General features: G+C 40.5%; 1 protein-coding gene across 1 annotated transcript in view; it reads right to left on the bottom strand.

Moving 5' to 3' along the window:
- LOC103025707 (WT1 interacting protein) overlaps positions 1-17,113 on the bottom strand; it is a 44,816-nt gene extending 27,703 nt beyond the window's left edge. Inside the window, exons 1-2 of the mRNA XM_049483583.1 lie at positions 15,214-17,113; positions 623-724 (exon numbers count right to left, since the gene is read on the bottom strand). Coding sequence (XP_049339540.1) covers positions 623-724; positions 15,214-16,498 — 1,387 coding nt within the window. The 5' untranslated portion in view covers positions 16,499-17,113. The remainder of the gene's footprint in view (positions 1-622; positions 725-15,213) is intronic.
- Between the last annotated feature and the right edge of the window lie 279 nt (positions 17,114-17,392).

Here is a 17,392-nt window from a genome sequence, read left to right on the forward strand (position 1 = left end):
GTGAATGGCAAGTGACAGGCTAATTAATGGCTGATTAATTAGCAAAATTGTTATACGCCTTTTGCGCATGTCGAGCCGCTCAAGGTTTACTTTTCCTGTCTTTACAATAGCAAAGACTAATACCCTAAATCAAGCTGCACAGTGCACGGTTGATGGCTCACCAAAGGATCAGGAATATCTTTAGAATAGGGCCCAAAATCTGTTTATAGTTTAGTAATATACTGTTATCCTCTAGTGTAGCACAAACTGCCTGATAGTACTGGTACTCTACATATATATATCAATATCGGTACAACTTTAATTCGCAGTGGTAAACTTCCAACCTGAACAAAAACTACACGGCTAAAACTAATGTAGCCCCAACAAACACAGTACTTGCTTTCAATCACTCACACAGTGATAAGCACAAACGCATGGCTGAATGTGCGTGACCATAGGTTAGTCTGTGGAAGTAGGCAGGCGTGTGGGCACCAAGTTGGCAGGTGTGTGTGTAGGCGTGTGCATGCATAAACAGGAACGGAGGACAGGTGTGTGTGTGAGTGTGTGTACTTGTACGCGCACACAGAGGAAGCAGGTGTGTACCCAGGTCTGTGTGTTTGTCTATGTGTAAGCGTGTACTCACCACAAGAACAGCAGGTGAAACAGTTAGTGTGGTACAGGTTCCCCATCGCCTGACACGCCTGACTCGCTCCATACACTCCTTTCCCGCATTTTACACAGATACCTGAGAACAAAACACACACACAAGTTAAAACAAGCATTATATCTAGTATCAGATATCAGCACTCTTTTATTATTGACCCCTGGTGTAGATTTACAGGGGCTATATTGATGTTTTCCCAAGGTTAAGGTCATACTTCACCTTAACACGCATCTCTGGTGATTTGACCATTAGCGACCAATCAGCAGTGAGTACAAGAATAAACAGAGACACACTAAAATCTGACCACTCAAATCACCTTTAGAGGTGGTCAGGGAAGAATATGGTCACATAATGTATAATGCGAATGCTAATGCATCTTATAAATCACATAATTGCCCTAGCCAAAGAATCCATAATCATTATGAGATTGGAATCTGAATTAAGCAAGCTAGGCTAATCGGTAATGATGACTCTCTGGTTGGTGTGCAACCAAATATCTCATGTGTAGAGGTGGAAAAATCATTTCTCTATGTATCGATATTACCGGCCAAAAATTCTCTAATATTTATTTTCTGATTTTCCTGAGTGCAGTAGCTCATATTTGGGAAAATACTGTGCAAGGCTCACCATACAAGCTCACCATGGAGGCTCATCATAGAGGTCACAGGAAGATGCAGTTCCATATTCAACAGGTTGCAGTAACTACAGAGACCATACACTCATTAACAGCCAGCACTGTACTTCTCACTGTGTATGCAGGCTCTGCTGCATCAGACCTGGTGTTTTTTTCCATATCTGACACTAGTTCATATATCTGTAGAATGTGCAAAACTAAACATGCCTTGTGGAGGAAGCAGAGTGAAGACATTTAAGACCTCTAACTAAATACCCCTTTCAAGAGTACATCACTCAGCCCAGTACAGTGATTATTAGCACAGAAACACAACAAAGCTAACAAAGACCACTAACCACAAAGCACAGCAAACATTACAGACAACATTAAACCACAACCATGAGTACAGAAGCAATAGAAATAATAGCTAATAACTAAACGAATCATGTCCAAAGTGATGTAGATGTTAGCGCTTAATAAGCAGCCCCTTTCTGCTGTGTTTCCACTCAGAGCTCTACAGGTCAGTTTTGCATAGGAACTTAAACACTCTATCCACTGCATTTTAATGGTGGTCAGTTCTACAAAGTAAAACACATTTCGTCTTAGGAGACAATGCACGGGACACTACAATATCCCTTGATGATAATTATTTATATTATATTACAAAGTGTGTCTTGAACAAATGTAATGTAACACCTGCCATACCCTTGAACGGGCCAAAAATAAAAAATACAGATCGTTTAATATCTACTCATCTTTCTCTCAAGACTGGGAAACCTATTAGGTCATTTTGCAGAAAATGAATATGCCGTATTTCATCAGTGAATTTCCCAAGCACTACCTGTTCCCACCAGTCTGCACTTCTGGTGAACACCCACAGCAATCTTGTGGTTTTTGAGGAAGAGACAAATGCTGCTGCTTTATGTGGTTTCTTTTGACTTCTCCCATCCTATTCATTCATTAGCAGACGATGTGATCGTAAATAAAAAAAAAGCCAAAACTCAAGCACCAACAAGACTCGTAAGACATTTTAGTCTAAAATAATTGCAGGGAAACAACAAAGTTCCTTATATAGTAAATTAAATACTACACAAACACACAAGCACACACATACACACAGCCAAAACACACACACACACAAAAAATCCAATCACAAGTGGTCACTAGGGACTCATTCAAAATGTCAGCTGTAAACAGCGATTCATTTTGGTAGTGCCTTGTGATGAAATTACCCAAGACACGTGTAAATGCCAAAGCCCTGAGTGTTGTTCATTAGCCTTGGTCTTCAATGATGTTGACAGTGACAGTATGCAAGATATGGCAGGTGTCTGTGAACTCCAGCATCCTCAACAACATTAAACCACTGATTATTCAAGGTAATAATTTCCATCACAAATACGAGAAATGCAATGAAACTTTAGTCACTAAAGTATTTCAGCCAAAAATGGTCAAAAGCAGTATGTTTACATTTCTGCCAAATCAAATAAGTGGCTCAGATTTTGCTACAGACTCAGCTCAGCTCATTCAGTTTGAAGTTCGCTTTTCACCAGTTCTGTAGTTCGTAAGTGTAGGACTAATATGCCTTGTGGAGAAAAGAAAATAAAGATTTTAACCCCACTAACTGAATAATAGAGCACTTAACAGTGCATCTTTCAGACCATACAGTGATTACAAAAACTGACTAGCATCACCAGCCACACACAACACCAAACACTGCAGTCAGAAAGCTAAAGAGCAATCACACTCCTTTCAAACATTTGTATTGCTAAATAAACAGTAGTTTTCTGTTGTGTTTCCATTTTGAGCTCCAGGGTACAGTTTTGTGCAGGGGATTCACAGACTTTTCCAGCTGGAGCTGAGCAGGAATGTTAGATTATTGATGATTTTATAAAAATAATAACCTGTAATATTGGCATCTAGGTAAACCAAAATAATTATTATAAAAAAACTATTTACACATATAGCTCTCCTTTTTTGGTGAGTAAAGCACTTCTGTTTAAAGTCAGCTTACATTCAGCCCCGTCCCAATTGGCATCGATGATCCACCTAACAACCGGAAAGATAATAGGCGATCGAAATCAGCCTAAACTGGGTCCATCTCCAGCAACTCATGTTACAATATCTTTTCACCAGTACTTCATTAGCATGTTTGAAAACATACTGCGTTCACAATAATTAAAAAATATAATTTATTAAAATTATAACCTAAGGAAACCACTTAAAGTACTGTGGCAACAGGTTGATCATTTGAAGTCTGCATGTTAAGCTGTGATGCATGAAGAAACAGTGGTCAGTGTCCACCTTGGTTAAAGAGCAATCCCTAGGCATTATGGGAGAATGAGTCAGAGTATGAGTTTCACTGATGACCGCTGAGCTCTCGCACACAGGACGCAGCCTCCGCTGGGGGTCGCATTCCACAGCGAGGGCAGGGTCAAAGCCCAGGGTCAACCAGAGGTCATCATGCCTACGAGACACGATGTCACACTGAGGCTAACATACACACATACTCACACACTCCTACCCCCCCAACAGACGATACACGTGAATGAACAAATAAACAGGAGTCATCTGATATGAATCTTTAGGGCTTGCGTATTTCAAGTTCTTGCTGGTAAATGACTCCACACTGAAAACATTCATGACTAAAGCATCTGCAATCAAGGACATTCATACAGCTCATTACAGCACTGTTTCACACTGCAGTTCAAATACAGAAGGCCAACAGCTCTTACACTGCACTGCTATTCTTTTTAAAAAGCCTTTTTAATGTTTAATTATTAATAATGACACGTGATTAGTCATTCAGGGTGACTTGTGATGTGCTATTCAAGAACTTTTATTCATAACCAGATATTTAAACGTTCTGACTGCACAAGTAGTTATTGCACATATAGGGTCTGATGCTAAAACACCATTTTTATAATAGTTTATAATGAGCAAAGTTTTTTAAAAACAAATGCACTTCAGAGCATAGGGCTGTTGCAGTGTTAGCCTCTCAAGGTTAGAAGATCTGATAGTTACCTTGTTGCTGATCCAAAACACCAATTAAAAACAATTTCCATGTATTCTTTTTCTCTATTTGTAAGTCCTTTAACTACTGTTTTTCCACCTATTTTGGCCATGACCCTTTAGCTCACACTGAAACACATTAAAGCAGCCTACTTCATATTTCACCACCTGCTGAGGGATGTGGATTTCACAGCAAACGTTTGGCTGGCTCTGCAGTCCACATCACGTTAGTTAGGAATACCACCCACAGCAGCTACCAAACGGGCAGAAAACAATCAACTACATTGTTCAGCGTGTAAATATTATCTTCGAAAATATACACCTCATTCTGCAACAACCACTTTTTAAAAAAGTTAGCTTTGCTGACATAACTGTCCAACAGGCTATTTAACCTTATTAATCGGCTCTCACACAAAACACAAAAAGATGGTGGGGTGCTTTGAGGACATCACAAACACTAGCTAGCTATGGTATATCTATCATGTTCTAAAGAAAAGGAGCTGCATCTTTGGTTGAAGTAGAAATGTATGACACAGGGGGTTAGAAATTCAGTTGTGAATCTCTGGTAAAACAGATGTGGTGGGTTCTGTGAGGCTGTTAAAAAAGACGCTAGCTTAGAAGCTAATCTATGAGCATGGGTGTTCTCTGGTTAAGGATGTTAACCAGGTGTTGTTTTTTTCTTCATAAAGCAGTAAGAGCAGACATGTGGATGTTTCAAATTAAGCTCCTTTAAAAACAGACGCAGCTCTCCTTCTTTGGAAGGTGGTGGATGTGAGTTAAATGAAGTTCTTTAACACTGCAATCTGTTAGTGTTGTGTTCAAAACACTGCTGTTCAAGATACATTTTGTTCCTATTTCAATAACTGGGAGACCCTTTAACTATACTACTGTATTATACTACTTATTCTGTACACTCATTATAATTATTATCAAATAAAACAAACATGGCCACCCTTCTTGACATTAGGGCTGCAACAATTTGTCAATATATAGTCGACCATGTCGATTTTTTAAATTTGTCGACTAAAAATTTCATTGTTGGATAGGGGTGTAATGCAGAATACACAGTACATGCAGTCTTTAGAAGACTTGTGGAACAAATTCATTTCAAATAAACAAACAAATAAAAAAAAATAATGTTCAGCTGTTTATATTGTTTTTAGAGATGGAGGACATGGCAGAAATAGTCGTTAACAAAAAATCCGATTAGTCGACTACCAAAATAATCATAGTTGCAGCCCTACTTGATATCATGCAGAATAAACTGGATACATAATTTCAGTCATTTTGAACATTTTGTTTTTAGATTTTAGTTTTGTTTGGTAATAATCACGTTCTCACAGGTAACAAAATATGATCACATTTGCTCAGACACCGTTTTTCAAAACTTATATGGATAATGTGGTGATATCAGTCTGGGAGATTTAATAAACAACTAAAAATAAAAAAAACATTACTGTTCAAAGAATTAATCAACTATTAAAACATAACACAGCCAGTTTAATTCAAATCTTCTAAATATTAAATTTAAGCTGGAAATACATTCTGCAGTGCAAGCAACAAATATTCACTTTTTCTCAACCAGGCTTCATTCATATTTTCTATGACTCAGTTTAATCAGTCAGATTCATATTTCCCCCCGTAGTCAGCATACACGTTTAGCAATCATTACTGCGACAATCAGGGAGGATATGTGAGCAAAAGTTTGTGCATGAGGAAGAAACTTTGTGAGGCGCCAAGTTCAGAACTCTATGGACTGCAGAACAGCTCGTTCCAGCTTCATTTGTGCTCACCTGGTACACACTGGTACCACTTCCTCTCTAAGCCGTCTCTGTTTCTGACTGCTAACAGCTGGGCGAATAACGTGGAGGGATCTGCAGCGGTTCACATTGTTCTCTGCTCGGCCAAACCCTGTGTTTCCTGTGCCACGGCTGTTCATTCCAATTAGAGAGAAAACAGGAGAGCTGTATGCTTTCCATCAGGAGAAGCTAAAGATGCCCCTCACGCCCCCAGCAAAAGCAGCCTAAAAGGGTCTGAATCATCATTAAAAGCAGCATTACAGTAAACATCCTGAATCATTAATCCAAAATATCTCACAGACATCACTCAAATATCTTGCTTCAGTGTCTGTACACAATGTGGTCATGTGGATTGTTGACTACACTGTTATCTTATATATAATACAACCTTATTTCCCATGGTCTTACCATACCAGATTAGGCTTAATAAAAAGTATCATCTTATTTTAAAATACATGGATAACAATAATTTGCTAATTAATAATTGTGTTTGTTAATTGACAAATGTAATTAAAATAGTGTTTACTCAGCAAGGAGATCTCATTTATATGAATTAGCCCATATCTCTTGTGTCTATTTAAAACTAAGGGATTTAATTAGATTATTTTCCTGTCATATTATCATAATATTGACAGGGTCCTGTTTATCCTGTTCCTGTTTATTTTTTCAGGAACAAGATAACTTCCCCAAAAAACATTAACTTAAACTTTTTTAACAAACCAAAATACTCTGTGAAGAAGCTTTAAGGTGCTCTTATCTTAGGTGCTGTTAACTTACAGTTTCTAAATAAATGGTTTGTCCATCTTTTATTATAATAATTGAAATAAATAATAATTAAATGAAATCATACATTTACAACAATTCTGAGCAGTTATTTGTCAAAATATTTGATCACCACTGTTAAACAATAAGACAGTTTGGATGTTATTATTAGTCGGATTAATACATTTAAATTCCACAGATTTCTTAGACTTTTTTATAAAATCTGCAGGGCTTTTCAATCTGCACTTATCCCACTTTGAGTTTTCCAGCTTTCCTGATTCTCACTTATCTGTTTGGCTTTAAATTATTAAAAACATTGAGTTAAACCTGTGAATGGTGGACTACTTGGCAAGGACAAGAAGAACACTTCAGAAAGCCATGAGCCAAGTGGTCTCAAAGGGATATTCAATATGCTGGTGGAGGTTATGGAACCCCAGGATGTGGTCAGTGTTAGCCTGTTTGGGGAGGATGGTAGAAGCAATGAGCAGAAGCACACTCTTCATTTCAGACCCCCCTGGAGCCCCCAGGGTACATATCGCTCAATGTAACCATCACCAGACATCCCATTAGGCACAGCAAAATATGGGAAAAATCAGGCCACTCCTCAGATTACTTTATGTGGGAAAAATATAGTCACTGTAAAACTTTCACATCTCTAAATAATTTTGCATCTGTCAGATGCAAAGGAAATCACATATTATGTAAAAAAGTCTTAGATTCATGGCAGGAAAAAAACACCACATTTAGCAGTTCATCAAACTATATGTTAGCTGGTCACAGACAGCTACTCTGTAGACTACAAGATGCAGTCAAAGCAACCCCTCCCTATTATTGGAAAAAAAAAGAAAAATAATCATGTCTGCAGTTTGCAGAGCCACTGTTAAACCGGGTTGTTTCAAATAGGTGTATTTCTGTTGTAGCACATTTGTACAATTGTCTGTAGAGACAGAAAAATGTATAGGCTATTTATCTGTATCTGTCAAATTTTTAGCCACAATGTGTGATGAGGAGCATTTGTGTTTTTGCCATTTTTGATTCAAACTCCTATTTGTAGAATGTGTAAGATTAACACATTTTGTGGAGAGGAACAAAAATGAAAACATTTAGCGCGAATAATCACATACCCCTCTCAAGAGGGGTGGATCTTTTAGTCTATACAGTGAGTACCTTTTATCACAGCAACACAGCAGAGTTCACAAACACCACTAAACACACAAAAATAGTGAACAAGACAATGCAGACCACAATTACCATGGCCAAAGGTATTGCAGCAACAGTGAAAGACAAACACAAACAGTCCTATATAGGAATTCACTGAAAATAGCTTTTAATGAAGATGATACAAATAGTAAAGTATATTTTATTTTGAGAGACGATAAATACACAGTATATTATAATAGTCATGTAGAAGTATTTATTACTTTGCCTGAAAAGGGAAACTAATTTGTCATTTAGCTCTGAACTGGTATCAGCGGTCGAGCTGACAATTAAAATCCCTAAAAGTCCCTAAAATCACTGATCAGTCCATATCACACAAAAAAACAATGGTCTATGATATTCTACACTGGTCTACACTGACCTTCATCTTGAGAGAGATGACGTGTACAACATGATGCATGGCTGCCTATAGCTCAAACTCATCCCAAAGGTAACTAGATGGATCTTTAGGACTTCAAATATGCAGTTCCACTGCTCTATAAGCCAGTGCTGGCACATTATACCCCTCTAGTCCATGTCTGGAACTGACAATCTCTTGACAATGCTTTTTTATAAAAAGATTGTGAAAATGGTGTGGGTGCATCTTATAGCTGATGAGTTCACTAACTGATTATTCTGTTGTTGTTTTTTGAATCAAGTTAATTTAATGCATTACTTTTTCAGGTTATCACGTCCTGTACCGTGTTCAAGCTTTTATAGTGTTGCTTATCCTTTGGGCAAGAACACACCACCTGCTTTTATTTACCCACAGGAAAGGGGAGCCTGGGGCTGCATGTGGGCGTATCAACAGTGACACAGCCTAACATAACCACAGCAAAGCCCAACAGTGTGCATATGTGTGTGTGTGTGTTCATTATCATTCTAAGCAGATGATCAGACTTTACCCCCACTGGTTGTGTCTGGAGGCCGAGCCAGAGTTGTGAGCCAAGAGTCTGGTGTCAGGTAAAGAGATACAGAAAAAAGAAGAGGGGGGTTGTGGGACAGAGAGAGAGAGAGTGAGAGAGACAGATAGAGAAACAGAGCCATGGAGCAGAATGCTTACTGAGATCCTATCAATTTTAGGGGAGGCGTTGTCACGGTAACAGAGTGGGTTCTTTCTTACACATTAAAAAGGAGTACGCATGTTCGCTCTAAAAGCAAACCAACTCCACTGACCAGAAAGCTAACACACACACAGTCATACTCTATTTAACAACCAGAGACACACATTCTAAGAAATTTTCTGAATTTCCATTGATTTCCAAACTGCAGCCAACACAATAGCACCATAGTGGGTTTTCTATTCACACCAAGCTTTTGGGTATTTTTAAAAATTTTTGGAGGCACACTCCATATCACAAAAAAAAATCTACATTCGGATGTGTTAAAAAGTGTGAATATTGTTAACGCTGAATACAAAAAAGAGTGATTAAACAGGATTTTACGAATTAACAATGGCATTTAAATGTACAGATCAATTTTCTTATCAGTTGCAACAGGTGGCCAGTGATTAGAGAAACAACCATTTTTAAGGATGGTCTGGTCATAACACACAGCTTTTCAAACTCTACAAATTCAGAACTAGCATAATCTGAAAAATGTCCCTGCTCTGCTCTCTCAGAACTGTCTGGTGCATTTGCACTCCCACTCCTACTTTGGTGGAAATCACAAATTTCAGCCCTCTTTACTGGGCAGTGATCATCCTGGCCTGCATCTCTGAACTGCAGTAACAAAGCCATAAGAGATTGAAAAAATTAACCTGTAACTTGCTGTTTTCATCTCCATTCCAGCATTGTATATAGAAACACTTTAATTTAATTGCCAGATTGCTGCAGTGATTTTCATTCAAAACGTATTTCAAACCTTTGGGTGTACCACAATGACAGCATATAGCATTTGTTTGATATCAGTAAAAAAAATCCTCACCTTTTAAAAGACTGCTAGCTGATACGAATCCCATATGTCTTAAAACATGACATTCAGTGAAACAAGCTCACACTCAAGACAGCAAGGTCATGATATAAAAGAGTCTAGTCTTGACATTCTGGTAAGGAACAGCTCTTACATAACTATTAACCCCATCTGCTCCAGCCCACAGCCTAAACAGCAGCATCACTGCATCAGCTGGGAACAGCACAGCCTTTATTTAGCTCTTTACTGCAACAGGCGCTGAGTGAGGGGGTGTGTGTTTGTCTGACTGAGAGAAAAGATGAGACAGACGCAGTGCACGTGTGTGCGAATGTGTATATGAGTGACTAATTGAGTAATTGTGTGTATGACAGTGTGTGTATGTGTGTGTGTGTGTGTGTGAGACAGAGAGAGAGTATGTCTGCAGAAACTGCACAACCAAAACCCAGGAATTAGGATTTCCCTCAGAATGAAAACAGTCATTTGTCTCTTTCCAAGAAGCACAGCTGCTGCAGCTTGAGAATTCACACACACTAGCAGATACACACTCTAGCGCACACACACCCAAACACCTCAGGGGTGCTGCTGCTGCTGGAAGCATCAGGATACTAGAACTCTTTCTTCAATATTGCACTGATTGCTGGTGATAATAAAAGCATGAGTAATTTTAAAATAATATTCACTCTCCTTATTCAGTGAATAAATTAGTTTTAGCTGAAGTTTAAATAAGAAAACATAACTGCAAACTAATTACTTAATTATTACTTAAAAGTAATTAATGGCTTAATGAAATTGATTAATTAATAAAATAAATTTTTATATCCCACTAGTTTAAACCTATTTGTGCTCTAATACCTATATAACAGAGATGGAATCTTAAGGCTTTTCTGACAGTCCAACAGTCAGTCAACTCTTATTTATAAACAGAAATAAATCTTTTTATCTATGCATCTATGAGTTAGATTCTGACAGAGCTATAATTTGTCACAACACCTGGCAAAGCAACTCCTAACTAACATTCTACAAACCCATTAATATGAAGTATAGAGAGACTCCACCCACGTAGCTGATAACGACAGGATGTAGTAAAGCTCTTTAAGTCTGCTTAATAATGTGCAGTAAAACCAAAACTAACTGGACCAAATTTATTCAATCTAACAAAGACACAAAACACATTATAGCTAGTTGGGCTCAGTTGTTCAGTTCTGCACAGGACTTTATGAATTACAGAAAGAGCTTGAAGTGGTGGAGAATGTGTAGTCCAAAAGGTCCAAAAAGTACATTTGATTTTGAGAGACAATGCACAAAAAATCACAGATGCCCTTCACATTTGATGCATAACCAAGACTGCTAGGAACGGTCAGGCATACCCTTGATCGATAACAGCTTGGAATACACTGATCTGTACAGTTCTGTGTTGTAGTAAACAAGTGTCTGGTTAACCGTTGGAAGGTAAAAAAAAAAAAAAATAGAAAAAACAAGTCTTTCTTCCTGAATGAACAATCTTACTGAAAGACTATCACATTGTTTCACAGTCTTACTCTGGACGTAGAAAACCACAGAAAACTTTGATAAATATTTGAAATAGTCAGAATATAGTAACACTCTACTAAGATGTTTATCTTTTGTGTTAAAGCACCATTTTAACAACTTTTTGGGTTGTTTATTTGCAACTCCCATATTTTTATTTACTGGCACCTCTGACAGTAAAAAGGTTACAAAGTAATGGTATGCACAGCCATATTAACAGCACCATTTAGTTTTACAGTTTGCAGCAAACATTCATAAGAAGTAAGGCTGAACTGCTCTCTATTACAGACAAGCTGCCTCATTAACGGGGGGGTGTGATGGGTGGGACGTGTTGCCCACTGAGAGCCATGGCCCTTTTCAGACGTGCCAAGCGGGATGCCAGCCGTCTTCACTGTAATTGGTCAGTGCCCCTGCTACCGTGGCCTGGTATGACCATAACCAATCAGCAATCAGCTGGGTATACACGCAAAACGGGACACAGCATTCAGTTAATGCTCCAGTTAGTCTCTTCTAGCAGCTACGGGAAACACAACACAAGTTTGTTTTCACATTGTTCAGAAGGTGGGGTTAAAATAAGTACATAGCCCATATATATGGGTATGAGGTAGTACCAGTAAAAAAAAAAAGTTTGGACCCTTCTCACTGAATTCTTTATTTCATTTATTTTTACATACAATAATCAACAAACATTTTAAGGGACGCATATGGAATTACGTAGTAAACAAATGGTGATTTGGGATGAGCTGGAGATTCACAGCATAAAGGAGAGAAACTCCTTCAAGATGCTGAGAAAGCTATTTCAGGTGACTCTTCCTTGTGAAGACACTGAGATTAAAATACCAAGAGTGTGCAGATCTGTCCTCAAAGTTAAATGTGGTGTTTAGAAGTATCTAAAGTATAAAACATTGTTTTTTGTTTACAAAACAATTCAGCCTGTGTTCCTCTATAGCTATAATGTCTTATATGTTACATTTACAATGTAATAATCCTAAAATGACACACTGAAGCAAAGAGGTGTGTCCAAACGTCTGAGTGGTACTGTACACTCTGGATTGATGAAGTTGATTCCAGTATTTTTGGGATGAGTGGGAGTGTCAACACTGCTCATTCAACATCAGACCCATGACCTTACTCGTGGCTAAATGAAAGGTAGCCTTAAAGGCATTTACAACAGTACAGAAGGAGCAAACACTCTTTTAATACCTTAGTCAGAGGAAAGCGCACACATCTACAGACTTCTGGACATCTACTGTAGGTTGATATTGTGTTAAAGCTGTCCCAATTGGTTGTGAAATAATAACAAGCAAAGCAATGATTTACCAGCATTAGCAAAAGTATGAGAAGTTTTTTGTTTTCAGAAAAGACATCACTCTGGCAGGTTGCCCTCAGGTGGGCCAAAGTCTGGAAAATCCCATGATTCACATAGCTTTGTACAAACACACACACACACACTTAAACACTGATCACTGTTTTGCTTTGCATTTTTTACCTTGGACACCCTGGATTATAGTCTGTTGTTCACCACTAAAACTCTAAAATAATAGATATCACCTACGTTTAGTGGTTTTGTTCCCCAGACCAAGATTAAGCCTAAAAGCATTTACAATGGAGAGTCACTATGAACAAAACACCTTGGTCCCAAACTGAGCTTAATCCAGGAAATTACCCCACCTGTTTATGACTCAGATCCACCCTTTAAGAAGCACAAAACAGAGCTTTGTTTCAAACACTGTAATCTCCATCCTGACCAACCTGCTAAGTAATAAATACACACTAACCCAGTAATGAAAAAATCATCTACACCGCAGACAGTTCAATGCTTTAATCCTTTTAATTCCCAAACAAATGAGCTCCATGGGAGGGCTATTATGAAGTATACTGTTCCTGGGAGTGTCCCAAGGAATTTCTTTTAGGTTTGTTGGCAAACTGCGAGGTGTAATACAGCTGCACAATTTAACACTAAGAATCTACATTAGTCCAGGTTCCTACCTTAGATTATACACTTTACCTAAACCGCACAAATCCTGTCCTGTGAAATTGAAAAATTATTGTTTTTCAGCATTTGTGTACAACTCATTAATAAAAACAATGCACACAAATTGCACATTTGGTACCTGCGGCACACTGTCAGTTTGAAATGTTAGTACGATGTATGTTGCTTTAAAAAGCATTTTCATTTTCATTTTCATTAAAGCCATATACACAAAGGTTTTATACACCATGGGTCTAAAACAACTGAACAGAACAAAAGTAGAAGAATTCTTAGTTTTGCACTGAAAATGATAAAGTACAAGCTTACATTACTCATTACCTATAATTATTAACCCATGAGCTCATGCACAGTACTAAATATGCAAACATCTTGGCTAACTGACATCTGAGAATAAGGTGTTAATGGTGTCATACTGTGCCTTCAGTTTTCAAACAAATGAGTTGTTCTGTGGTGTTAATGTAAAAAAAACAATGCTCCAGAATATAGCCCACACATTTTCAAACTACTCTGCATATTGGGGAAATTCTGTTGTCATGATGCTCAGGTAAAGTGGGTCAATCATGTGACTGGACGTGACATGCTTTCTTTTCTGGAAACTGAAAATAAATACATATAATACTACATCTGTAAATATAATAAACTATACTCTACACAGAAGTAGTTTCCCAGTCAGGGATTACACCTAGTCTTGGACTACACAGCATTTAGAATGAAGATGCCTAATCCCTGTTTGGGAAACTAACTCTAAAACTCTTAAGACTCAAATACAACTAAATTAGTAAAAATGTACAGTACAAATGTTTGTGGACACCAATTAATGTATTTGGAATAAGATCCCAATATTGAGCTGTGGAGCAGTGGAACTGTGTTCTCTGAAATGACAGAGCTCTCAATCCAATATTTTAGGGATTAATTGAGAAACTGAGGATGAGTTGACACGCTGATCATCCCACATCCTGACCTCACTAAAGCTCTTGCCGCTATAAATGCAAACAAATCCACACAGCAATGCTCCAAAATCTAGTAGGAAGCCTTCCCTGGATAATAAACAGTTACTCCAACAAATGCAGGATAAACTTTTGAATGAGTAGGTGTCCCAGTACTTTAGTTAATATAGTGTAGCTTGTAGAAGTTTAATTACTGCATGACAATCTAACTCAAAAAGCTTGAAAATAAACTCAAATTAAAAGTGCATGACTATGATAATCTTAAACTCTAACTCAAATACCGCCACATGATTAATCTGTAGCCAACTAAACTTTAAATAACACTCAAATCACCAGTTACCCTAAAACAACATGACTAACTTTTAGCATTAACTCCAATCCAATAACATGACTTACTTATAGACTCAAATACAACAGCATGACTAACTTGTTACAATAAATCCAATAACACAACTTACTTATATAGACTCTAATAAACTTCATAAACTTAAGAAATGAAAACCCACTAATATGATGTAAACGCTAATGAACTCTACTCCACAAATTTATATATAATACTTTAACTAAAATAACTATGCAAGACTAATCTTGATTAATTAACACAGCTTCTAAATGGATGTCAATAGAACTGTCTGACTATTATTAAATATTAATAAACTTTTTAATCAACTTATTGACTTACTCGATGCTTCACCTCAAACACACTTAGATAAGAACAGATAGTTTTACTGTAAAGCAAGCATGATTTCAGTGCAGCACGGATCACAGATTCAGATTTTCTTTGCAGGGTTTGGCTCAAACCTGTTACTCACCGAAATACTCTTTCTTCATGTGCAGCTCGAGTTCTCTCTCGAGCTCGAGCGTGAGGGCCTCGAGCCGCCTCTCTGCCTGGCTCGGCCCGCACTCCCTGCTCGGGGTCACCTGGTAGGGCAGCTTCAGCTTCTGGCTCAGGGCGCCGGGGTCCGCCTCGCCGCCACCGTGCACGTGCTGGGCGTCTTCCAGCGCAGGAAAGCCGGCGTAAATGTGCAGCCGGTGATGGAGCCCGTGCAGCCCGTTGGCCTCGCCGCCGCAGTCCTGCAGCAGCAGCGGGTCCTCGAGCACCGAAGCCCGCGGCGACGGCAGCTGCAGCTCTGTCCCCGCGCTCATGGAGCCACGTGAGCTGTGGCTGGAGATGCTGGATCGCGGGCTGGCGGCGGAGGCGGCCGCGGCGGATGCGACGGAGGCGGAGTAGCTGGACCTGGGGCTCGCGGCGCTGGAGCGTGGGCTGGCGTGCCGCTGGTCGTAGCCCAGGCTGACACCGCTGGTCCGGTTGCTGCTTGGTCGGCTGCTCGTGCAGTCGCAGCCGCTCAGGCTCGAGTGCGTGCTCGCGTAGCTAGAGCGGGGGCTCAGCGCACAACTGCCGACACCGTCGCCGCCCTGCGCGAGACTGGACCGGGGGCTCGCGTACCGCTCCTGTTGCTGCTGCTGCTGTTGATGCTGCTGGTGTCCCGGCATGAGCACGCTGCTGCGCGGGCTGCCGCTGCTGCTGCAGCTCGAGCGCGGGCTCGTCGTTGCCCCCGTGTTGATGCTGCTGCCCCCTCCTCCGTTCCTGCACAGCTGTTTTCCTGTACCCGGTGCCTCATACGCACCATACCGGAGACCATGCGCCTCCTGCGGCGAGTATCGCCGGTGCCGGTCCCCGCCACCGCCGCTGTAACACGGCAACGCCACTTCAGACCGCGCGCAGAAGCTCCCACTGCCGCCTGTGTCGTCGTCCGCGTGAGCACCGTCCGCCTGTGTCGTGCGGGTTCCGTTCACGGAGCGCACGGCGGTTACCGGAATGGGAACGGGTACTGGAACAGGGACCGGCGCAGCACCGTGCACTTTAACGGCAGTCCCGGTCATGTAAGCTGCGTCCACGCCATGCAGCTGCTGCACGGACCCTCCTCCTCCGCTCGTGCGTTTAACGTTTACGCTACTTTTCATCCCGTGCAACAGCATCACGGCGGCAGGGGAGAAATCCGTCTCGAGCCCGCTGTCCCCGTACGAGTCGTAGATCGAGAGGTTCTCCACGAGCTTGCTCGCCCGGTGGCCCAAATCCTCGCCGTAGCGATGCATGACGGCTCGAGCCGGAGAGCGGAGACCCGAGAGCGAGGGGCGCGAGCCACGGCGGTTGAAGCGCGAGCCACGGCGGTTGGAGCGCAAGAGCCAGAGAGGTTTAAAAAATATTAACTAGCAGATTAGCATTTCACACCGAAAATCCCCGTGGAGGTTTCGTCCCGGTAACGTTTACATACATGATCCAGCTCCGGTACCGACACAGAACCGGTCTCGGTACACTCGTTTACCGAAGTTTTCCCCCTCTTCCCTTTCTCTGTCTCTCTCTTTTTCCGTTTGACAAATTTCAGTTTTTCTGTTGAAGTTGAAAGAAGGTCCTCTCACAGTCAACGGCGCGCGCGGCGCGGAGGAATTTCCCCTCACTCTTTTCAGGAGAGGGGGGAGTTTCTCCACACTCTTCAACAGAAAAACGAAAAAGAATCGCTGCTTTTGGAACAACTAGTCGTGTAAATTTTCGCAAGCGAGTGTTTCGCCCGTAGGAAGGTGTCTGTGCGAGTAAAACAGAACAGAAAAGTAGCAGACGGTCGGGAAAGGTAGAGGGACTATTTGGCGCAAGGAGGAGAGGAATGCGCGGAGGAGGACGGCGGAGGTGCACTGCGGCGCTTTGGTATGCGCTTAATGCCTGAGAGAAACAATGACTGCCACCAACTCAGCAAGGGGGTCCTGACTAAATAAAAAAACTCCTTTAGAGAGGGTGTCTGCGTGTGTATGTGTGTGTGTGTGTCCAAGTTTCATGGACCGGGGCGAGATTAAAGATTTAAAGATTGAAAAACTAAACAGACCAGCGCCCACTGGACTCAGACCTCTCTCTGTCCAGCAGAGCAAATAAACCAAATTACCAAACTCCAACCATTATTAGTTACAGGAAAATAAAAACCTGGATAAAGAGTCTTT

This window comes from Astyanax mexicanus, chromosome 9, assembly GCF_023375975.1.
Source record: "Astyanax mexicanus isolate ESR-SI-001 chromosome 9, AstMex3_surface, whole genome shotgun sequence".
NCBI lineage: Eukaryota > Metazoa > Chordata > Actinopteri > Characiformes > Acestrorhamphidae > Astyanax > Astyanax mexicanus.